Source organism: Oncorhynchus mykiss, chromosome 13 (genome assembly GCF_057628025.1).
Source record: "Oncorhynchus mykiss isolate SJ-2025 chromosome 13, ASM5762802v1, whole genome shotgun sequence".
NCBI classification, from domain to species: Eukaryota; Metazoa; Chordata; class Actinopteri; order Salmoniformes; family Salmonidae; genus Oncorhynchus; species Oncorhynchus mykiss.
In genome coordinates this window covers 20,238,469-20,263,633 of record NC_143034.1, presented here as the reverse complement: position 1 = coordinate 20,263,633, position 25,165 = coordinate 20,238,469, and the positions used below count along the sequence as shown (strand labels likewise).

Below are 25,165 nucleotides of genomic sequence, written 5' to 3'. Positions count from 1 at the left end.
CATTCCAGGGTGTAGTGTGTGGGGACATAGAACTATAGAACTACAGTAACGTAGTAACATTCCGGAGTGTAGTGTGTGGGGACATAGAACTATAGATCTACAGTAACATAGTAACATTCCGGAGTGTAGTGTGTGGGGACATAGAACTATAGAACAACAGTAACATAGTAACATTCTGGAGTGTAGTGACTGTGATGATTGTTTAAACTACAATCCCACTCCGCCCTTAAACTAATACTCAATCAAATCTGCCTATTCCAAGAACAGTGGATGATTCCTTGTCTCAGTTCAAGCGGGACTGAAAAAGGTTGATGAACCTCATAAGGTAGGCTGGACTCAGCTTGGGGATGTTATCTAAGCCCAAGTGATAAGGATGTACACTTTAGGGGGCATCCTTAGAGCCTAGCACCTGACTCTTTTTCCAACTGTCCATGTTAGGCAAGAGCTTCCACAGTGAGTGCTATAAAGATAATCTCTCTTGGCTGGCTAAACCTCAGATTAAATCATTTTCCGACTCCTACTAATGTCACACACTGAACAAAAGTATAAACGCAACATGTAAAGTGTTGGTCCCATGTTTCATGAGCTGAAAAAAAGAAAAATCCCAGACATTTTCCAAATGCACACAAAGCTTATTTCTCTAAAATGTTGTGTACACATTTGTTTACATTCCTGTTAGTCAGCATTTCTCCTTCGCCAAGATAATCCATCCACCTGACAGGTGTGGCGTATCAGGAACCTGTTTAAACAGCATGATCATTACACAGGTGCACATTGTGCCAGGAACAATAAAAGGCCACTTTAAAATGTGCAGTTTTGTCACACAACACAATTCCACAGATGTTTGGCGTGCTGACTGCAGGAACGTCCACCAGAGCTGTTGCCAGAGAATTTAATGTTCATTTCTCTACCATTTTAGAGATCTTGGCAGTACGTCCAACCTGCCTCACAACCGCAGACCACCTTAACCACACCATCCCAGGACCTCTGCATCTGGCTTTTTCACCTGCGGAATCATCTGAGACCAGCCACCTACACAGCTGATGAAACTGTGGGTTTGCACAACCAAAAGAATTTCTGCACAAGCTGTCAGAAACCGTCTCAGGAAAGCTCATCTATGTGCTCGTTGTCCTCACCAGGGTCTTAACTTAACTGCAATTCAGCATTGTAACCGACTTTAGTGGGCAAATGCTCACCTTCGATGGCCACTGGCACGCTGGAATAATGTGCTCTTTGCGAATTAATCTCGGTTTCAATTGTACCGGGCAGATGGCAGACAGCATGAATGGCATCGTGTGTGTGAACGGTTGGCTGATGCTAATGTTGTGAACAGAGTGCCCCATGTGGGCAGTGGGGTCATGGTATAGGCAGGCATAAGCTACAGGCAATGAACACAATTGCATTTGATCAATTTGATCAATTGTCGTGCCATTCACCTCATGTTTCAGCATGATAATGCACAGCCCCATGTCGCAAGCATCTGTATACAATTCCTGGAACCTGAAAATGTCCCAGTTCTTCCGTGGTCTGCATACTCACCAGACATGTCACCCATTAAGCATGTTTGGAATGCTCTGGATCAACGTGCACGAAAGCGTGTTCCAGTTCCCGCCAATATCCAACAACTTCGAAAAGCGATTGAAGAGGAGTGGGACAACATTCCACAGGCCACAATCAACTGCCGATCAACTCTATGCGAAGGAGATGTGTCACGCTGCATGAGTCTCACCAGATACTTGACTGGTTTTCTGATCCACACACTGGTTTTCTGACCAGATGCTAAAATCCCCAATCAATTAAACCAATTAAGAACCTTAAGTCAAATAACATGCACTGATGACATAGAGTCCGGAACAACAAAACTGAGTTTCATTCAAGATTCCAGACCGGCATAAAATACTCAAGCACCATAAATGTAGATATGTAAGATATTTTTGCGCCCTTAACTCACATCCCTATAGGACTACCAATACACAGTTTTTGTCTAGTACAGGTCTGGCTTACTACAGTACAGGATATTTCTTTCCCCCTCAAGGTGAAATGGTTCATAGAGTAAAACTTCAACTTAAAGTACTTTAAAATACCATCAATGAAGAGATCCTACACTCTTAGAAACAGGGTGCTTTCTAAAACCTTAGGAGAACCCTTTTGAAGAACTATTTTTGGTTGCAGGTAGAACCCTTTTGGGTTCCATGTAGAACCCTTTCTACAGACGGTTCTACACGGAACCCAACAGGGTTCTAACTTAGAAGCAAAAAGGGTTATCCTATGGGTTAAAAAATCTAATCACACTTTTATCATAAACTAAAAATAATATATAAATAACAACACAATCTTTCAAACTGAATAAAGAACAGCCCCCAACTAAAATTCTCTCCTCCTTTTCTACTCATTCCATATCTCTTCTGGTCATTCATGTATTTAATCTCTCAATCACTTGTTCATTAACTTGTTCATGTATTTTTTCTGTGTGTGTCTGAGTGTGTATGTGTGAGTGTGTGTGTGTGTGTGGGTTTCCTGTCCACATAATATGGGTTTCCTTTCCACATAACCATTGTGTGTATTTGTACATGCGTGTAAATGTTAATGTGTAATTCTATGTGTGTGTCTATGTACTGTGTGGCTGTGTGGTCATCAGCCTGTGTAGGCGTTGTGTCAGCTGTGACTTTGAGTTTGTGTGTATGTGTACGGGTAATTCTGTGTGTGTCTATGTACTTTGTGAGTGTGCATGTATCCACATGCGTTATTGTTCATCATATTTACAGGCAACAGTGTGTGTTCACAAAGCTATAGCCTCCTAGTGTGACCATAGAGATTAGATCAGGGGGAGTCCCTCCCCAGCCAGTCGGTCAACCAACCAGTCATCCAGTCCGACAGACAAACTGTCAAGTCACGCAGTCAGTCATTTAGCCAGCCAGTCAGTCAGTCATTCAGCCAACCAGCCAGCCGGCCAGTCAGTCATTCAGCTAACCAGCCAGTCAGCCAGTCATTCAGCTAACCAGCCAGTCAGCCAGTCATTCAGCCAACCATCCAGTCAGTCAGTCATTCAGCCAACCAACCAGTCAGTCATTCAGCCAACCATCCAGTCAGTCAGTCATTCAGCTAACCAGCCAGTCAGTCATTCAGCCAGCCAATCAGTCATTAAGCCAACCAGTCAGCTAAACAGCCCCTCCTTTCCTATGCTCCATAGAATAGATACAGTGGTGTTGGCTGGACCAATCAGCTGCTTAAACAGCAGGGGTTGATGCTGGGAGAGAGAGAGAGGCACAGAGAGGGAGGCTGCACACACATCTCTCACACACACACACGGTCGTTCCTTCTGAGACCAAACACACACACACACTCGCTCGCACACAGACACACACGATGATCTCTCTTTCACACACTCAATGTTTTATTATACACTTTTGATTTGGATTTTGCATGTAAATTTTGAATTGGTTTTATTTTTTGCATGTTTTCATACATTAGTACAATACACACATTTGCCAATATGTGCCTTGTTCCAGTTGTCGTGCTGTTGGCTTTTCTGGGTAAGTACGTCAAATGGTTTTGAAATACTTTTGCAATACTTAAGCCTGGTTAGTTTGCAGTTCTTTTGTATACAAAGTGCTGTTTACTTGGTTACTGTAGAGGGTGTGGGAAAAGGTCACATAACATTTACACCTTGAAATCCACTTGCTTAGTTAATAATTGATTGTTAACTGTCCCTAAAAAGAGATTGTGATCAATACAGTTTATTTCTGAATACTTTGTTTTATTCAATCAATCAAACTAATCCATCAAACTAATCTATCAAGTATCAAACTAATCTATCAAGTATCAAACTAATCTTTCAAGTATCAAACTAATCTATCAAGTATCAAACTAATCTATCAAGTATCAAACTAATCTATCAAGTATCAAACTAATCTATCAAGTATCAAACTAATCTATCAAGTATCAAACTAATCTATCAAGTATCAAACGAATCTTTCAAGTATCAAACGAATCTATCAAGTATCAAACTAATCTATCAAGTATCAAACTAATCTTTCAAGTATCAAACTAATCTATCAAGTATCAAACTAATCTATCAAACTTGATGTTGAAAATCACAGTGATGTCCCAATGGAGTTGTCTTCTGCATGGTCACAGGTTCAGAACACACCTGTGGTGTATATTTACATATTACTCTGTTATTACCTTTTCACCCTTCACCCTCCACCCGTAGCAGCTATGAATGTCATTTGATACTGTAGCATTTCTCAGGGCTACCCAGGCTAATTGGTAGAATTACATGCGCTGAGAGACAATGTCTGCTTTCCAAATAGCACCCTATTCCCTACATAGTGCACTACTTTTGACTAAAGCCCTATAGTTTCAGACAATGTTATCGGCCCATTCGGTAGCAAGGGTGATAGCCATTTCATTCATCCTTAATACATTGCTTGTCTCACGCAGCAGTCTTTGGCGCCAGTAGCCTATTCTCGATGGCTGAGTTGAGCTCTTGTACGAAATCCATTCATGTGTTACATGAGACCAGTGTAATTTCAGCTTAGATCAGGTGAGCAGTATACTCCTGGTAAGGGGGCATATCGGTTAAGTGAGAGGTCCAATAGCCCACATTCATAGGTGCTTTGTTTACTTCCTCCAGATATCCTAATATTGATGTTTACTGCATACCTTACATTCATAACAGTCCTGAGACATAGGCTATCATTCGGCTAGAATATGAAGGTATATTAACTGGTATGCGTATCTGTTTTATAGGCTACTACACGCATGTTGATTACTTAATATTACTAATTCGCTGCAGCTATCTGTCATCGTCTCACGTTAAATATACTAGCTTTTGAAATTACAGTGATGATGAAATGTACTAATTATTGACATTCAGTGGTGTAAAGTACTTAAGTAAAACTACTTTAAAGTACTACTTAAGTAGTTGTTTTGGGTATCTGCACTTTACAATTTATATTTTTGACAACCTTTACTTTTACTTCACTACATTCTTAAAGACTATTACATTTTGAATGCTTAGCAGGACAAAAAAATGGTCTAATTCACACACTCATACCTACTGCTTCTGATCTGGTGGACTCACTAAACACACATGCTGTAATGTTCTGTGTGTAGCTGGTGCATAGGAGTCAGGCGCAGGACAGCAGAGATGAGTAACACTCGTAACTTTACTCAAAATATCAAATAACAAGTCGTACATACCAAGCCCACAAAACAACGGACCGAACATACAATAAAACAGTCACGCACAAAAACCATGGGGAAAACAGAGGGTTAAATAATGAACATGTAATTTGGGAATTGGAACCAGGTGTGTAAAACAAAGACAAAACAAATGGAAAATGAAAAATAGATCGGCGATGGCTAGAAAGCCGGCGACGTCGACCGCCGAACGCCGCCCGAACAAGGATAGGGACCGACTTTGGAGGAAGTCGTGACACATGCTTTGTTTGTAAATTGTTTCTGAGCGTTGAATTGTGCCCCTATCCGTAAATAAAAAAACAAGAAAATGGTGCCGTCTGGTTTATAAGGAATTTGAAATTATTTATACTTTTGATACCTAAGTATATTTTAGCAATTACACTTACTTTTGATACTTAAGTATATTTAAAACTAAATACCTTTAGACGTTTACTCAAGTAGGATTTTACTGGGTGACTTTTATTTGAGTCAAATTCTATTAGGGTATCTTTACTTTTACTCAAGTATGACAATTGGGTACTTGTTCCACCACTATTGACATTACAGTAATGATGAAAATATACTAGCTATAGACATTACAGTAATGATGAAAATATACTAGCTATTGACATTACAGTAATGATGAAAATATACTAGCTATTGACATTACAGAGATGATAAAAAATATACTAGCTATTGACATTACAGTGATGAAGAAGTGACTGTAATAGTGGGGGAAACCCTTTCTACATGCCTTGGACAATATGTCAGTTTAATCACTGCTACTGTATAGTCGTCAATACTTAAGCTTGAAGAAATATCATAAACCACTAAGATTATCCTAAAAGGCCTAGTGCAGTCGAAAACATGAATTCCTGTGTTTTATACAGTGCCTTGCGAAAGTATTCGGCCCCATTGAACTTTGCAACCTTTTGCCACATTTCAGGCTTCAAACATAAAGATATAAAACTGTATTTTTTTGTGAAGAATCAACAACAAGTGGGACACAATCATGAAGTGGAACGACATTTATTAGTTATTTCAAACTTTTTTAACAAATCAAAAACTGAAAAATTGGGCGTGCAAAATTATACAGTGGCCCCAATAATTTTGCACGCCCAATTTTTCAGTTTTTGATTTGTTTAAAAAGTTTGAAATATCCAATAAATGTTGTTCCACTTCATGATTGTGTCCCACTTGTTGTTGATTCTTCACAAAAAAATACAGTTTTATATCTTTATGTTTGAAGCCTGAAATGTGGCAAAAGGTCGCAAAGTTCAAGGGGGCCGAATACTTTCGCAAGGCACTGTATATATTTCCACACAGTGGCCCCAATAGTGGTTGAAATAATACTGTGAAATTGTGAAGATTATAATAATGACCTTTTAGTGTAAGTGCTGTTTGAAAAGACCGTCATAAATTTCAGCCTGTTTTGGTGGGATGGAGCTTTGGCTTGCCTGGTAATTAGTTAATAGACCAATAAAAAGGAGAGTTCCAAACGTCTCTGCCAATAACAGCTAGTTTTCAGTTTCCCCCTCCCAACTCAGACCACTCCAAGACAGTCCTAGTGAAATTCTTCCTTGAGAAATGGCCCTTTACCAAGAAGATATTTTGGTTTCTTTTCGACCATTTTAATTGAGAACGATCACAGTAAGGTACTTATTTGTGACCCAGAAATGATATTTAGATAAAAACGGCTGCATTGGACCTTTAAGAACTTCCTTGAGAAATGAGAAAGATCAATATCAATTACTAAACCAGTCAGTTATTACGTCCATAATGGCAAAGCATGTGAACACTCCAAAACAATTCATATGTAACACAATAGGGACGTCCCTCCTTGTGCACTTATTTACTTCCACGTTTGTCTGTCTGTATGTCTCTCTGTCTGTTTGGCTGGGTTTTTCAGATTTCAGTTCCTGCATCCAGTTTCAGGCCAACCTAAACATGGGGGGAGTCACGGGATGGGTGCGGTTTGACTCCACTAATCAGACGGCGACCGTAAACGTCACCGGTACCGGAACTTGTGATTCGACGCTCAACTTTTCCCTGAGTGTGTTCCCTGTGATGTTCGGCCATTTTGCTCAGCCTTGCCTTGAAGCCAACGTAGGAGCGAGCATCTTCACATTCACCATTGATCCATTCTCATCCAACACCACTGTTAATATGTCCAGTCTATTTAAGCAGAGGTCAAATCTGGAAGACCTTTCGTTGACCTTGGAGACGTGCAACGGCACCAAAGCTTGTACAGTCATAAGCGGTCAAACCACAGTTCAGACTTGGCAGGCCAGGTTCTTCAGCTCGGTCGCCGGCGACATTTACATCAGGCAGAACGTCGGACAGACCCACGCCAGGGTCCTCGCAAACTTGGCAACGATTGGTCAGGTCGGTGCTACGGCAACCAACATCACCATCTTGACGTCGCAGAGTTCTGCTAGAGACTGTAAGGCTCTTCTGGATAGTCTGGAACCTTCATCTCTCACCCAGCTTGGGGAACTGAAAGTAGGCAGCCCTCTTACACCCGTCAAGTCTCGTTTGGACCTTGCTAGCTTCAGCTCCAAAACCCGCTTCGCTCTCCTCAAACTGGGGTCTTTGAGTTATATGTGCGCTGAGATCAGACAAATGGACAGGAAGGAGGTGAGCGCCCTGGTGAACATGAGAGGGGTCAAGGGTTACTTCCTCTTTAGGCAGGACTCGCCGTTCGAAGTCACAAAACTGAGAGTGAATCTGACCAATCTGGGGAGCCGGGTCGGACCCTATCACATCCACCACTTCCCCACACCTCCTATGAGGTCACCGCCACAGACGACCTGCTCCAACGACAACGTTGGAGGCCATTGGAACCCGTTTGGGATGGACACTAAAGATCCCACCTACCCCTCTGGACCTGGGTCGACCCATGACCGGTATGAAGTAGGGGACCTCAGCGCCAGGCATGGGTCACTAGAGGGTAAAGCTGTGATGGAAGCAGTTTTCACAGACTTCAACCTCCCTCTGTTCGGACAGAACAGCATAGTGGGTCGGTCTGTGGTAATCCACCGTCCGGATGGAACTAGGTTCCTGTGCGCCTACATAAGCTACCCAGGAGAGGTGCATGTAGCCAGGGCTACATTCCGTCACCCTGTGGTGGGTATGGTCCAGTTCGTCCAACTCAAGAGCAACCCGTTGTCTGATGTCACAGTCTTCATGGATCTGTCCTATGGGAGACCCTCCGAGACCGCTACACGTAACCACCACTGGCACATCCACATGTATCCTATCAGCTCGGAGACAGACGCGGACAAGGGGAGGTGTGGGACCACGGGGGACCACTGGAACCCCTTCAACGTGGACACAAAGGATTTGAGCTACGCCCTCCACTGTGGCCCCTCCAGCCCCTTTTCCTGTGAGGTGGGGGACCTCTCCAAAAAGCACAGCACCATCGACCTGGGGACCCGAGTGAGTGGGGCGTCGGCCAAACACTTCTATACGGATACCACTTCCTGGTTGTCACTTCCCGCCAGGTCGGGCTCCATGATTGGTCGATCGGTGGTGATCCACAGTGCGGAGGGCGCCGCCCCCAGGATAGCCTGTGCTAACCTCACAGAGGTCCGGATGCCCGCGGCGGTCTTGGGCCCCTGGCATGGACCAGGGGTCTCTAGGGGCCAAATCCGGTTCTCCCAGGCTTTCCCTCAGGGCCCAACTATGATGGACGTCTCCCTGGCTGGACTCCGCTCCAGGGCTGGGGGCTACCACGTCCACATGCTGCCTATCAGTACCACAGGTACTATTTCATGTACTTTATAATGGGAGCCAGATGTCCTTGAGTGTTGTGAAAGTCCTCTAGTGTTCTGACTGTTTGTTCAGCCTTGGTGTGTATATCTGTTAATTCATTTCAAAGTTGTAACTCTTTTGTAATATGAACGGATGACTTGATAAAATCTTAATTTTTTGAAACGCAAAGTATCAATCCTTTCCCCTCATTTTGTGAAAGGCTTTTATCAAACAAAGCATATTATTATTAATATTACAGGAGAGCCCTGCTCGGACAGCAACGTCATGGACCACTTCAACCCCTTCTCCTGGAATGTGTCTGCTTCTCCTGCTCCGGGGTCAGGGACTGTGGATGAGTATGAGGCCGGGGACATCAGCGGGAAGTTCGGGATGCTGACGGATCAGAACCAGACACAGACTCAGTATTTGGACGGGAATATGCCGATGACAGGGCCGAACAGTATAGTGGGGAGGTCATTGGTGGTTCACTACACTAACGGATCCAGGTGAGTGTGGGGATTTTGTGTGTGTGTGTGTGTGTGTGTGTGTGTGTGTGTGTGTGTGTGTGTGTGTGTGTGTGTGTGTGTGTGTGTGTGTGTGTGTGTGTGTGTGTGTGTGTGTGTGTGAGAGAGAGAGAGATTGAGGGAGAGAGAGAGAGAGACAGAGACAGAGACAGAGAGAATGTGTCCTTTGTCATGGGTCTGTATAGCCACAGTTCCCTCCAGGAGTGCTATAAACAGCCGAACCAAAAATACACAAGGGGAAAGATTGTAACAGGTGGTGTGTGATTCATTTAAGACGGCTGTAGACTTGGTTCCTCTTTGGGTCACATTTGTGATACCTTGACATTCATGAACGGAACTTCTGACAAAATTAGAATGTTTTACATTATCGTACCATTCCTCTTTAGCTCAGTCAGTTCACGCAGAATCATTTCTGACTCAAATCAAACACTGGACTCATGTAAAAGGGAGATCGCTATATTCACTTTTATTTTTTTAAATGTAACCTTTATTTCACTAGGCAAGTCAGTTAAGAAGAAATTCTTACTTACAATGACAGCCTACCGGGGAACAGTGGGTTAACAGCCTTGTTCAGGGGTAGAACAACAGATTTGTACCTTGTCAGCTCAGGGATTCGATCCAGAAACCAGAAAAACCTTTCAGTTACTGGCCCAACACTCTAGGACACACAGACATTTGAGTCATTTAGCAGATGCTCTTATTCAGAGCAGCTTACTGTATTTGTGTGTGCATTCATTTTCATACTGGTCACCCACGGGAATTGAACCCATAACCCTGGCGCTGTAAGAACCATGCTCTACCAAATGAGCTACACTTGGCTATACAGGACACGGGACAGCTCACATTATTACCTTGAACGAAGCTTCTTTGGCACAACAAAAAGCCAAACAGGTAAAGTAGGGCCTTTATAGGGTAGGATGTCAGGAATACTGCATCCTCATCTCTTGTTGTGGTGTTGACTTGTAAAGGGGGTATGTGGTCAGTTTATAACACATCTGAATCAGGTTTGCGTCCCCTAAATGTTTCATTTTTGAGTCGTTCACAACAATTGCTTTCTTTAATGAGTTCATAGTTGGTCTGTTTGTGTTTGTGAACTCCAGGATGCGGTGTGCTGACGTCTTAGCTGAGAATGCAACAGATGGACACTGGGTGTTTGCCAAGGCCGTCTTCAAAAGCACGGTGACGGGGACAGTCACACTGGTAAGACCTGGACCTCACCTTTGCTCTCTACAATATTCAGATGGCACAAAAGTACTTCATTGGTTTGAATCCGGTCTAATGCTATTTCAGAAAAAAAATCCAATAAAGCAATAATTGCCAAATATATACAACAACAAAAAAGACGTCATTATTGCCTACAGGGGAAACCGATTTAGACTAATTCAGACCATGAGGAATACAAGAACACACATCTGCAGGGGTGGATGTTATCCCGGTTATGATACGTCCCAGGAGAGTGAGCTGGCCAATCATTACAAAGCTGCCACAAAAACATGACACTGTATTTTCTGCTGCGCCAGACATTGAATTCATTAGGGCTGTGGCAGAGTCCTGTGTGTGACGGTAGGGTGTGTGTCTGGATCTGTGTGTGTATATCTGTGAGTGTTTGTGTTTGTCTATGTGTGTCTATGGCTGTGTTTACACAGGCAGCGCATTTCTGATGTTTTTTTTCTTCTCATTAATTGAACAATCAAATTGGTAAAAAGACAAATTTGTGGAAAAATATCAGAATTGGGCTCCCTGTGTAAACACAGCCATGTAGTATTGGCCTGTAGAGTCAGCCCCCAGCCTCCCGGCAGCCCCCGGCAACCCCAGGCAGTCCCCAGTCTAAAGCACTCAGGAGAACAGCTGTATTTGTCAGGCTCCTATACAGACTCGTGTCCTCCACAGTGTATCTCTATCACTGTTTAGGATGCTTAGAGAACCCATCAAATATCCTTTCAAATATTATGGTCTATCAGATGCAGGATTTGCGTGCTCTTTACAGACAGTTCAGAACACCTGGTATGAGCATCTCATAAAACAAGTGCTAATATAGCTTTGCTGACAGGACAGCAGGTGTTCATGTTCCCAGTGACGTAAGATTGCATAACCTTAAAACACCTGGTTAAATTACATTGACTCAGTAGCTAGTCTAACAGTATCCTCTGCTGTCTTCAGTGCCATTGACTCAGTAGCTAGTCTAACAGTATCCTCTACTGTCTTCTGTCCCATTGACTCAGTAGCTAGTCTAACAGTATCCTCTACTGTCTTCAGTCCCATTGACTCAGTAGCTAGTCGAACAGTATCCTCTACTGTCTTCTGTCCCATTGACTCAGTAGCTAGTCTAACAGTATCCTCTACTGTCTTCAGTCCCATTGACTCAGTAGCTAGTCGAACAGTATCCTCTGCTGTCTTCAGTCCCATTGACTCAGTAGCTAGTCTAACAGTATCCTCTACTGTCTTCAGTCCCATTGACTCAGTAGCTAGTCTAACAGTATCCTCTACTGTCTTCAGTCCCATTGACTCAGTAGCTAGTCAAACTGTATCCTCTACTGTCTACAGTCCGATTGACTCAGTAGCTAGTCGAACTGTATCCTCTACTGTCTTCAGTCCCATTGACTCAGTAGCTAGTCTAACAGTATCCTTTACTGTCTTCAGTCCCATTGACTCAGTAGCTAGTCTAACAGTATCCTCTACTGTCTTCAGTCCCATTGACTCAGTAGCTAGTCGAACTGTATCCTCTACTGTCTTCAGTCCCATTGACTCAGTAGCTAGTCTAACAGTATCCTCTACTGTCTTCAGTCCCATTGACTCAGTAGCTAGTCGAACAGTATCCTCTGCTGTCTTCAGTCCCATTGACTCAGTAGCTAGTCTAACAGTATCCTCTACTGTCTTCAGTCCCATTGACTCAGTAGCTAGTCTAACAGTATCCTCTACTGTCTTCAGTCCCAGCAGACTTTTCTGGATGGCAGCTCCAGTGACATCACTCTGGAGGTGGACGTGCGGGCGTCACAGGTGCTAGATGTAAGCATGCATGGACCTCTTGCATCTGTTCAATCTCTTTTAATAGATACAACAACAAAAATGGTCACATTGTCATTGTTATCTAATTCCTAACCTTATCACAGGTAGATTCAATTAAAAACAGGAACCTGGAAAAATATCCTATTTTTGTGGCAACAAATAACTTATGTCACATAGTGGCTGTTTTCTAGCCTACTGTGCAATCTCGGCATCGAGAAATCAAAGTCAATCAATCAAATGTATTTATAAAGCCGGTTTTACATCAGCAGTTGACACAAAGTGCTTTTACAGAAACCCTGCCTAAAACCCCAAAGAGCAAGCAATGCAGATGTAGAAACACAATACAGATGTAGAACCACAATACAGATGTAGAACCACAATACAGATGTAGAACCACAATACAGATGTAGAAACACAATACAGACGTAGAACCACAATACAGATGTAGAACCACAATGCAGATGTAGAAACACAATACAGATGTAGAAACACAATACAGATGTAGAACCACAATACAGATGTAGAAACACAATGCAGATGTAGAAACACAATACAGATGTAGAACCACAATACAGATGTAGAACCACAATACAGATGTAGAACCACAATACAGATGTAGAACCACAATACAGATGTAGAAACACAATGCAGACGTAGAAACACAATACAGATGTAGAACCACAATACAGATGTAGAACCACAATACAGATGTAGAAACACAATACAGATGTAGAAACACAATACAGACGTAGAACCACAATACAGATGTAGAACCACAATGCAGATGTAGAAACACAATACAGATGTAGAACCACAATACAGATGTAGAAACACAATACAGATGTAGAACCACAATACAGATGTAGAACCACAATACAGATGTAGAACCACAATACAGATGTAGAACCACAATACAGATGTAGAACCACAATACAGATGTAGAAACACAATGCAGACGTAGAAACACAATACAGATGTAGAAACACAATGCAGATGTAGAAACACAATACAGATGTAGAACCACAATACAGATGTAGAAACACAATACAGATGTAGAACCACAATACAGATGTAGAACCACAATACAGACGTAGAACCACAATACAGATGTAGAAACACAATACAGATGTAGAACCACAATACAGATGTAGAAACACAATACAGATGTAGAAACACAATACAGATGTAGAACCACAATACAGATGTAGAAACACAATACAGATGTAGAAACACAATACAGATGTAGAAACACAATACAGATGTAGAAACACAATACAGATGTAGAAACACAATACAGATGTAGAACCACAATACAGACGTAGAAACAAATCAGCTGCCCTGTAACATTTTAATGTCTGTCACTAGAGTCTATCTACCGTAGAATCCTATCACAGGTTATATTAGAAAAGGGAAGCTGTATAAGAAGAATGATAAAACATCAGAGAAATCCTGTTTTCCCCACTGTAACCAGGTAACAGAGGTTTCCTGGACCATCACTGGTAAAGGCTCTGAGGTGAACGACAACCAGTGTCCCGGTGTTGGGGACACGTTTAACCCCTTCAACATGGAAGCTGGGGTGAGTTTATTCTCTCATGTTCACTCACAATACATCATGGCCCTTCTTCATGAAGTGTCTAGGATAGATCAGCATTCCTACTCTGAGACACTTTATGAATTAGGGCCCAGCACATCGCCATCATAGGAGAATGTCCCCCACTATGGAGCGCTGATCTCTGCTTTATTCCAACTTTAAAGTTCCACTTGATCAGCAAGTCTTATGGAATCCAACGGAACTGTGTTTGATATTCCATCAAATCTTTGTCTTTGACAATGTCACAGTTGTTGGGTTTTGAGTTTGCAAGATAGGCATTTCACTGTACTTATGCGTGTGACATTAAAACTTGAAACTACACCACAACCACAACCATATACTTCACATTGTTCTCATAACCAGAAGTGGAAGTGTTTGTTAGAATTGGTTTCAATAACATTAGAATGAGTAGAAAAGTCATGGAACCTCTGACCCAGCCCTATTGACATGAATGGGGACTTCCCTTCTAGTAATTATATTTCTATAATTACTATAATTACTCTGCTCTGTTCTGTTCTCTCTCAGAACTCCAGTTGTTCCCGTGACAACGCTCTGAGTTGTGAGGTGGGAGACCTGACGACCAGACAGGGGACAGTCAGCCTGACACACAGACAGCTTTACACCGACACCAGCATACAACTGGCTGGGGACTACACAGGTAACACACAAGCATGTACACACACACACACACACACACACACACACACACACACACACACACACACACACACACACTCAGCACTGTAAGCTGGACGAGACAGAATACAGATAGCTGTACTCAGACACCAGCATACACATGTCAGGGGAGTACACAGGTAACAGACACACATTGTCTGTTCAGAAATCTAGACTCCTTTAGGATGCACATGAAACATAATATTGATGTGTTGTCATTGCACGCTCACCGAACTGCAATCCAAAATTGTTGCATCACATTGTTTCCCAAGAGAATCAAGTTTCGTGAGAAAAATGTCAACCACCTTCACTATTAGGGGATATGTCATGTGTGAAACAACAAAGTCATTTAGGTGATAATATAAAAAGTATATTTCTGACTTTGGTGCTGTTGTTGATGTTGTTGTTGTAGTGGTCCACAGGTCCCTGGTCCTGAGGAGAGGCAGCGATGTCTTGGCGTGTGCCGTCATTCTTCCAGAATCCCCCTGGGCAGAGCAGACCTTCCCCAACGTCATGTCTTTCAGCAGGTGGGTGTGATTGGGTATTAAACCGCCTGTGAACTCCAGACTGTGTTAGCCCATCAAGCTAAGACCTACAGGGGTTCGTGTTGGGAGCCAATATGTGAGACTGAGCGGGTATTAAACCATGGAACTGGAGAGGGAATGAGGAAGTGAATGTTACATGTAATTAGACTACTTGTTTTTAATACTTGAGTACCTGGCACTTACATTTATGGGGAATATTTCAACCATCAAGGAAACACCAGTATTATCTTGCTCTGTGGAAAGGGTTCTACATAGAACCCAAAAGGGTTCTACAAAGGGTTATCCTATGGGGACAGCCGAAGAACCCTTTTTTTCAAAGAGTGTATTCTCACCACCTCCTCAGCCAGCCACCACATGTGCCACACCTGAATAATCACTAATCCTGAATTATGGGATGACAGTACATCATCATGAATATATATATATGCTGAGTGTACAAAACATTAGGACCACCTTCTCTTTCCATGACAAACTGACCAGGTGAATCCAGGTGAAAGCTGCAGCTGAATCCCTTAATGATGCCACTTGTTAAATCCACTTCAAATCAGTGTAGATGAAGGGGAGGAGACAGGTTAAAGAAGGATTTTTATGCCTTGAGACATTTGACACATGGATCGTGTGTTTCATTCAGAGGATGGATGGGCAAGACAACATATTCAGGTGCCTTTGAACAGGGTATGATTGTAGGTGCCAGGCATATTGGTTTGAGTCAAGAACTGCAACGCTGCTGGATTTTTCACACTCAACAGTTTCTCGTGTGTATCAAGAATGGCCCACCACCCAAAGGACATCCAGCCAACTTGACACAGCTGTGGAAAACAATGGAATCAACATTGGCCAGCATACTGTTCTTAATGTTTTGTATACTCAATATCACACAGATGGGTTGTCATGTGCCTTTTACTGAGGAGTGGCTTCCGTCTGGCAACTCTACAGTAAAGGCCTGATTGGTAGAGTGCTGCAGAGATGGTTGTCCTTCTGGAAGGTTCTCCCATCTCCATCCACAGAGGAACTCTGGAGCTCTGTCAGAGTGACCATCGGATTCTTGGTTACCTCCCTGACCAAGGCCATTCTCCCCCGATTGCTCAGTTTGGTCAGGCGGCCAGCTGTAGGAAGAGTCTTGGTGGTTCCAAACTTCTTCCATTTAAGAATGATGGAGGTGACTGTGTTCTTGGGGACCTTTAATGCTACAGAAAATGTTTTGGTACCCTTCCCCAGATTTGTGCCTCAACACAATCCTGTCTCAGAGCTCTATGGACAATTCCTTCGACCTCATGGCTTGGTTTTTGCTCTGACATGCACTGTCAACCGTGGGACCTTATATAGACAGGTGTGTGCCTTTCCAAATCATGTCCAATCAATTGAATTTACCACAGGTGGACTCCAATCAAGTTGTAGAAACATCTCAAAGATGATCAATGGAAACAGGATGCACCTGAGCTCAATTTCGAGTCTATTAGCAAATGGTCTGAATACTTATGTAAATAAGGTATTTCAGTTTTTAATTTTTTATAAATTAGCAAACATTTCTAAAAACATGTTTTCGCTTTGTCATTATGGGGTATTGTGTGTAGATTGATGAGGAAAAATTTTTTTTTTTATAAATTTTAGAGTGAGACTAACGTAACAAAATGTGAAAAAAGTACAGGGTCTGAATACTTTCTGAATGCTCTGTATATATGACAGGATGTTGGTTGCACCTTAATTGGGGAGAACGGGATCGTGATAATGACTGGAGCGGAATCAGTGGAATGGTACCACACATGGTTTCCATGGTTTCCAGGTGTTTGATGCCATTCCATTTGCTCCGTTCCATTATTATGCAGCCTCTGTATATGTATGTATGTATGTATGTATGTATGTATGTATGTGTGTGTGTATGTATGTATGTTTGTATGTATGTATGTGTGTGTGTATGTATGTATGTATGTGTCTGTATATGTATGTATGTATGTATGTATGTATGTATGTGTGTATGTATATTGTCAAATTGTATATCTTCCCAACAAATTTTAAAAACAATGAAATCAATTGTATATTGTTCATTTTTCTCTCCAGATATGACTTCCGCAATAGGGTGGCAGAGGTCCTAGAGGTGAACATGTCCAGGATCACCATCCTGCCAGGGTCTCCTCTGGCCACAGTAGACGGACCGTGCCAGAAAGTCAGCTTCCTTGTCTCAGGTACAGCCAGTAATAGAGTGCTGTATGTGAATGGGTACAGCACAGTGATTCACAATATTCTCTGATCAAAGAAGAAACAATAAGAAACTTATTATGTCTCGGAATTACGGAGGCAGTGGCACTTAAGACACATTTAAAACATGACATTGGTAATTCTTGTCTGTGCCCATGCAATTATCAGCTTCCTTATCTCTGGTATAGCTGATGACATACAGAAGTATATTGTTTGTCTATGGTTCAGCGCAATGATGCCCAATATTCCTTTATCAAAATCTGACTGAAAGCGTGTTCTCTTTGAATTTCTATATTGTTCAAAAGTTACATTCTTTCCAAATAAGACACAGACAAATGTTCCAGCACAAACACTGATAATTATGGCAAAGTCAAAACATTACAGAATGAATTATTGTCTGTGCCCATGATAATATACCAAGTCCCCTCTCCTGACCCTAAAACTGAACAGGGAGTGGTGTCATGTAAGGTGTAAATAGGAAGTGGGTGGGTTGTGCTGATGAATCAGATCAGCCTATAACATCTGACAGTGCATGTGGGGGAATTGTTTTAACAATAAAGTGTAAAGTCCCAGTGCAGTCGAAAAGTGATATACCTGTGTTCTACAAAATACATTTTTCCTCACCATGAGGTTAAAATATAATTATGATAATGCTCTTTTAATGTAAGAGCTGTTTAAAAAGACAGCCTGAAATTCTTGCCTGTTTTAGTGGGATGGTGCTTTAGCCTGCCTGGTGATACCACCAGGTGGTAAATTAGTTAATAGACCAATAAGAAAGAGTTCCAAATCTTTCTGCCAAACAGCTAATTTTCAGATTTCCGTTCCCCATTCAGATCACTCCCAGACAGTCCTAGCAAAATTCTAGTTTTAGAAATTGCTCTTTGCTATTTTTGACCATTTTAAATCACAGTACTTAATTGTTACCAAGAAATGATTTGATATTGAGATAAAATGGCTGCATTGGAGCTTTAAGCACTTGTGAGGGAGATCCCCTAGAGCTTATAGTCTAAGAGCCTACAGCGTCTTCAGAAAAACAATAAAGTATCTTCCTCAGTGAGTCATTGAAAGTAGTGAGAAGCTAGTCACCCATATTCAGAAGTGGTTTCAGGACAGGTTCACTGCAGAGGTGTTGAAGCGATGACAGCAATTCCAGTAAGAATGACAGCTACTGCACATTGTTGTCCCTCATTTTAAGGTCAGTTCAAGTCAAATACTAACAGTGACAATACAGCGTAGGTCTATCACCAGTCTAACGTTATATTGGAAAGGTCAAATCAAATCAATTGTTATTGGTCACATACAGATGTTAGCAGATGTTATTGCGAGTGTAGCGAAATGCTTGTGCTTCTAGTTCCGACAGTGCGGCAATATCTAACAAGTAATCTTAACATTCCACAACAACTACCTAATACACACAAATATAAGTAAAGGAATGGAATAGAATATGTACATATGGATGAGCAATGACCGAGCAGCATAGGCAAGATGCAATTGATGGTATAAAATACAGTATATACATATGAGATGAGTAATGCAAGATATGTAAACATTATTAAAGTGGCATTATTAAAGTGACTAGTGATCCATTTATTTAAGTGGCAAATGATTTAATGTCTGTATGTAGTTCGCAGCCTTTCTGAGGTTAGTGATGGCTGTTTAACAGTCTGATGGCCTTGAGATAGAAGCTATTTTTCAGTCTCTCGGTCCCAACTTTGATGCACCTGTACTGACCTCGCCTTCTGGATGGTAGCAGGGTGAATGGGCAGTGGCTCGGGTGGTTGTTGTCCTTGGATGATCTTTTTGGCCTTCCTGTTACATAGGGTGCTGTAGGTGTCCTGGAGGGCATGTAGTTTTCCCCTGGTGATGCGTTGTGCAAACCGCACCACCCTCTTGAGAGCCCTGCGGTGGTTGTGGGCGGAGCAGTTGCCGTACCAGGCAGTGATACAGCCCGACAGGATGCTCTCAATTGTGCATCTGTAAAAGTTTGTGAGGGTTTTTGGTGACAAGCCAAATTTCTTCAGCCTCCTGAAGTGCAAGATCATCTCCTTTGTTTTGTTGACGTTGGGTGAGAGGTTGTTTTCCTGACACCACACTCCGAGTGCCGGCACCTCCTCCCTATAGGATGTCTCGTCATTGTTGGTAATCAAGCCTACTACTGTTGTGCCGTCTGCAAACTTGATGATTGAGTTGGAGGCATGCATGGCCACACAGTCATGGGTGAACAGGGAGTACAGGAGGGGGCTGAGCACGGACCCTTGTGGGGCCCCAATGTTGAGGATCAGCGAAGTGGAGATGTTGTTTTCTGCCTTCACCACCTGGGAGCGGCCCGTCAGGAAGTCCAGGACCCAATTGCACAGAGCGGGGTTGAGACCCAGGGTTAATGATGAGCTTGGAGGGTACTATGATGTTGAATGCTGAGCTGTAGTCAATGAACAGCATTCTTACATAGGTATTCCTCTTGTCCAGATGGGATAGGGCAGTGTGCAGTGTGATGGTGATTGCATCGTCTGTGGACCTATTGAGGCCATACACAAATTGAAGTGGGTCTAGGGTGACAGGTAAGGTGGAGGTGATATGATCCTTGACTAGTCTCTCAAAGCACTTCATGATGACAGAAGTGAGTACTACGGGGCGATAGTCATTTAGTTCAGTTACCTTTGCCTTCTTGGGTACAAGTATAATGGTGGCCCTCTTTAAGCATGTGGAGACAGCATACTGGGATAGGGAGAGATTGAATATGTCCGTAAACACATCAGCCAGCTGGTCTGCGCATGCTCTGAGGACGCTGCTATGGATGCCGTCTGGGCCAGCAGCCTTGCGAGGGTTAACACGTTTAAATGTCTTACTCACGTCAGCCACAGAGAAGGAGAGCCCACAGTCCTTGGTAGCGTGCCGTGTCTGTGGCACTGTATTATCCTCAAAGCGGGCAAAGAAGGTGTTTAGGTGTGTGTGTGTGTGTGTGTGTGTGGGTGTGTATTTACATATTTGGAAATCTATGTTGGAATCTAGTTTCTTGGAGGCCATGACACACTACATTAGTCAAAAGCATTCACCTGGAATGTAAACCCATTGTTTACATCCAAAACGTTATAATTATGTTGTCTGAGTAATTGAACATCACACCACTTATATAGTTGTCTTTGTCATTAAAGTGTCACAACTGACAGTCAGGTAGAGAGGGAATGGAGGTGCTGAAACACGAGCTGTGGGTGTTGGTGAGTGGAGGAATGCCTTTTTGAAGAATGAGGAGGTAGGCTGTAGATGTCGACCGATTATGATTTTTCAACGCAGATACCGACTATTGGAGGACCAAAAAAAGCCAATACCGATTAATCGGACGATTTTTTAAATGTATTTGTAATAATGACAATTACAACAATACTGAATGAACACTTATTTTAACTTAATATAACACATCAATAAAATGTATTTAGCCTCAAATAAATAATGAAACATGTTCAATTTGGTTTAAATAATGCAAAAACACAAGAAAGTAAAAGTGCAATATGTGCCATGAAAAAAAGCTAACGTTTAAGTTCCTTGCTCAGAACATGAGAACATATGAAAGCCGGTGGTTCCTCTTAACATGAGTCTTCAATATTCCCAGGTAAGAAGTTTTAGGTTGTAGTTATTATAGGAATTATAGGACTATTTCCCTCTATACCATTTGTATTTCATACACCTTTGACTATTGGTTGTTCTTATAGGCACTTTAGTGTTGTCAATGTAACAGTATAGCTTCCGTCCCTCTCCTCGCTCCTCCCTGGGCTCGAACCAGCAACACAACAACAACAGCCACCCTCAACTGCTCCAGGTCACAGAGCGAGTGACGTTTGAAACGCTATTAGCGCGCACCCCGCTAACTAGCTAGCCATTTCATATCGGTTACACCAGCCTAATCTCGGGAGTTGATAGGCTTGAAGTCATAAACAGCGCAATGCTTGACGCACAACGAAGAGCTGCTGGCAAAACACACAAAAGTGCTGTTTGAATGAATGCTTACGAGCCTGCTGCTGCCTACCACCGCTCAGTCAGACTGCTCTATCAAATCATAGACTTAGTTATAACATAATACTACACAGAAATACGAGCCTTAGGTCATTAATATGGTCGAATCCGGAAACTATCATCTCGAAAACAAGACGTTTATTTATTTCAGTGAAATACGGAACCATTAGTCTAAATATTCCTGTTACATTGCACAACTTTCAATGTTATGTCATAATTACGTAAAATTCTGGCAAATTAGGCGGCCCAAACTGTTGCATATACACTGACTATGCGTGCAATGAACGCAAGAGAAGTGACACAATTTCACCTGGTTAATATTGCCTGCTAACCTGGATTTATTTTAGCTAAATATGCAGGTTTAAAAATATATACTTCTGTGTATTGATTTTAAGAAAGGCATTGATGTTCATGGTTAGGTACACATTGGAGCAACGATACACACTGCATCGATTATATGCAACACAGGACACGCTAGATAAACTAGTAATATCATCAACCATGTGTAGTTAACTAGTGATTATGATTGTTTGATTGTTTTTTATAAGAGAAGTTTAATGCTAGCTAGCAACTTACCTTGGCTTACTGCATTCGCGTAACAGGCAGTCTCCTCGTGGAGTGCAATGAGAGGCAGGTGGCTAGAGCGTTGGTGTCACGTCCTGACCTTAGTTCCTTTTTTATATTTCTATTTTGGTTTGGTCAGGGCGTAGGTTTGGGTGGGCATTCTATGTTTTGTATTTCTGGGTTTGGCCTGGTATGGTTCCCAGTCAGAGGCAGCTGTCTATCGTTGTCTCTGATTGAGAACCATACTTAGGTAGCCTGTTCCCACCTGTGTTTGTGGGTAGTTGTTTTCTGTCTCTGTGTCTGCACCAGACAGAACTCTTTCGTGTTGGTCTATTTTTGTTATTTTGTCTTAGAGTTAAAATAAATATTAACATGGACACGTGCCACGCTGTATTTTGGTCCGATCTTGACTACTCTTCCTCAGACGAAGAGGAGAATCGTTACAGTTGGACTAGTTAACTGTAAGGTTGCAAGATTGAATTCCCTGAGCTGACAAGGTGAAAATCTGTCGTTCTGCCCCTGAACGAGGCAGTTAACCCACCGTTCCTAGGCCGTCATTGAAAATACGAATGTGTTCTTAACTGACTTGCCTAGTTAAATAAAGATTAAATCAAATTAAATAAATAAAAATAAAAATTGGCCAAATCGGTGTCCAAAAATACAGATTTCCGATTGTTATGAAAACTTGAAATCGGCCCTAATTAATCGGCCATTCCGATTAATCGGTCAACCTCTAGTAGGCTGCTCACAGATGGTTTGAAGGACACAGATTAAGCCTAGTATAATGGAGAAAAACAACTCCTCCTCATGCTGCGGAGCAATTACCAGGGTTTTTGTGTGTCGTTTTCAACGAACTGTCAAATCGTGGGAGTCTGTGTAGATGCTATGCTAGGTGTTGATTCTTCCCCCCATTAAGCTTTGTTGTTTTCTCAGCCCTTGTGTCACACTCTGAGAGCTACTCAGATATAGTTGCGTTCCAAAAGCACCCTATTCCCTACATAGTGCACCACTTTTAACAGAACCCTAATGTCCCTGATCAAAAGTAGTGCACTAAGTAGCTAGCTGCTCAGGCCTCTGTGTCTGTCCAGACAATGAATAATTCTGCCCATTCAAAAGCCTTACAAAACCTAGAAAAACTGCTGGGTAACCTGATGCAGGAGTTAAGTGTCTGGCTATTCTCTATAGTCTACTACTTTTGACCAAAGTCCTATGCACCCTGGTCAAAAGTAGTGCACTAAGTAGGGAATAGGGTGCCCTTTGGGATGCAGCCTGTGTCCCCCTCCAAGTTGTCTGTCCCAGTAGGACAGAGGAGAGCAGTGTATGGAGAAGTGGTACCACAGTATAGCACAGACAGGATGGCCTTTATGACATCAGAAGAACACAGTGGAACGTTCTCAGTCTAGGGCTGCCCGATGAAGACATACAGAGTTGTGAATGATAACTATCTTAGTGAAAAAAACATAGTTTTACCTTGATCTGGGTACTCAGACTAGGCTGTAGATGTATTTATTGAGTCATACTGAGACAATAAATTACAGAAAATACACACATGAAAATATAAATACAAAATGCAAGCATAAAGAAAAACACGGTCATAAAAAACAAAGACATTCATCAATAATAAGGTCCTCAATCATCTTTCTGAATGGACCTAGAGGCACCAGAACATCACATTCATCAGTAATAAGGTCCTCAATCAGCTTTCTGAATGGACCTAGAGGCACCAGAACATCACATTCATCAATAATAAGGTCCTCAATCATCTTTCTGAATGGACCTAGAGGCACCAGAACATCACATTCATCAGTAATAAGGTCCTCAATCATCTTTCAGAATGGACCTAGAGGCACCAGAACATCACATTCATCAGTAATAAGGTCCTCAATCAGCTTTCTGAATGGACCTAGAGGCACCAGAACATCACATTCATCAGTAATACGGTCCTCAATCATCTTTCTGAATGGACCTAGAGGCACCAGAACATCACATTCATCAGTAATAAGGTCCTCAATCATCTTTCTGAATGGACCTAGAGGCACCAGAACATCACATTCATCAGTAATAAGGTCCTCAATCATCTTTCTGAATGGACCTAGAGGCACCAGAACATCACATTCATCAGTAATAAGGTCCTCAATCATCTTTCTGAATGGACCTAGAGGCACCAGAACATCACATTTAACATTTTGAAGATTGTTCCACAAATAATGTGCAAGAAAACTAAAGCTGATTTACCTAACTCTGAGAGACCACAGGAATTTACAGAGTTAGTCATCCCTGAGCCCGGGTGTGGTAGCTAGTATGACTAAAGTTTAGTAATGATGTTAGGAACAGTGGAACTTTTTGTAAAAGGGCTTCATAAATGAAAACATAGCAATGTATCAACCTACGTGACATCAAAGAGGGCCAACCAACTTTCTGGTAAAGAATGCATGATATACCATCCAAGCTTTCACATACTCCAAAACAATCTTTACACAATATTCTTAGTTTAGGGAAGCCTGATGAAGAGAATTACAGGGCAGAATAAAGTGGCAATAACATTGTAATAATACTGTGGTAACTCACAATGCTACATACTACTGTGACTTTTAATAAACAATAACCCTGTTGACTTCCAGGGGAGGTGAGTACGGACAAGATGAACTCTATCAAAGACAGTGAGAAGATGGGCATCTTCAAGCAGACAGAAGGTTGCTCAAGTAAGTACACCACTGACTCACACACCCACCCACCCACACACACCTACCCACCCACACACACCCACCCACACACACCCAATACAGCTCAAGTAAGTACACCACTGACTCACCCACCCACACACATCCACCCACCCACACACACCCAATACAGCTCAAGTAAGTACACCACTGACTCACACACCCACCCACACACACACACCCAATACAGCTCAAGTAAGTACACCACTGACTCACCCACCCACACACACACACCCACCCACACACACCCACACACACCCACCCACCCACACACACCCACCCACCCACACACACCCAATACAGTAGGTGTGATAGTGTATAACTGAACAGAAACATACAAATAAACCTTACTGTGTAGACGTATTAATGTAATACAATCTTCAATCATCTCAATGTTCA

The 25,165-nt window shown here is 42.3% G+C and overlaps 1 protein-coding gene across 1 annotated transcript in view; it reads left to right on the top strand.

Annotated features, from left to right (window-relative positions):
* The first annotated feature begins 3,255 nt into the window (after positions 1-3,255).
* LOC110485617 (uncharacterized) overlaps positions 3,256-25,165 on the top strand; it is a 23,472-nt gene continuing 1,562 nt past the window's right edge. The window contains exons 1-10 of the mRNA XM_090195609.1: positions 3,256-3,533; positions 7,094-8,947; positions 9,197-9,443; positions 10,562-10,661; positions 12,390-12,467; positions 13,939-14,043; positions 14,584-14,716; positions 15,146-15,260; positions 17,337-17,461; positions 24,668-24,748. Of these exons, the coding sequence (XP_090051735.1) occupies positions 3,455-3,533; positions 7,094-8,947; positions 9,197-9,443; positions 10,562-10,661; positions 12,390-12,467; positions 13,939-14,043; positions 14,584-14,716; positions 15,146-15,260; positions 17,337-17,461; positions 24,668-24,748 (2,917 nt within the window). The 5' untranslated portion in view covers positions 3,256-3,454. The remainder of the gene's footprint in view (positions 3,534-7,093; positions 8,948-9,196; positions 9,444-10,561; positions 10,662-12,389; positions 12,468-13,938; positions 14,044-14,583; positions 14,717-15,145; positions 15,261-17,336; positions 17,462-24,667; positions 24,749-25,165) is intronic.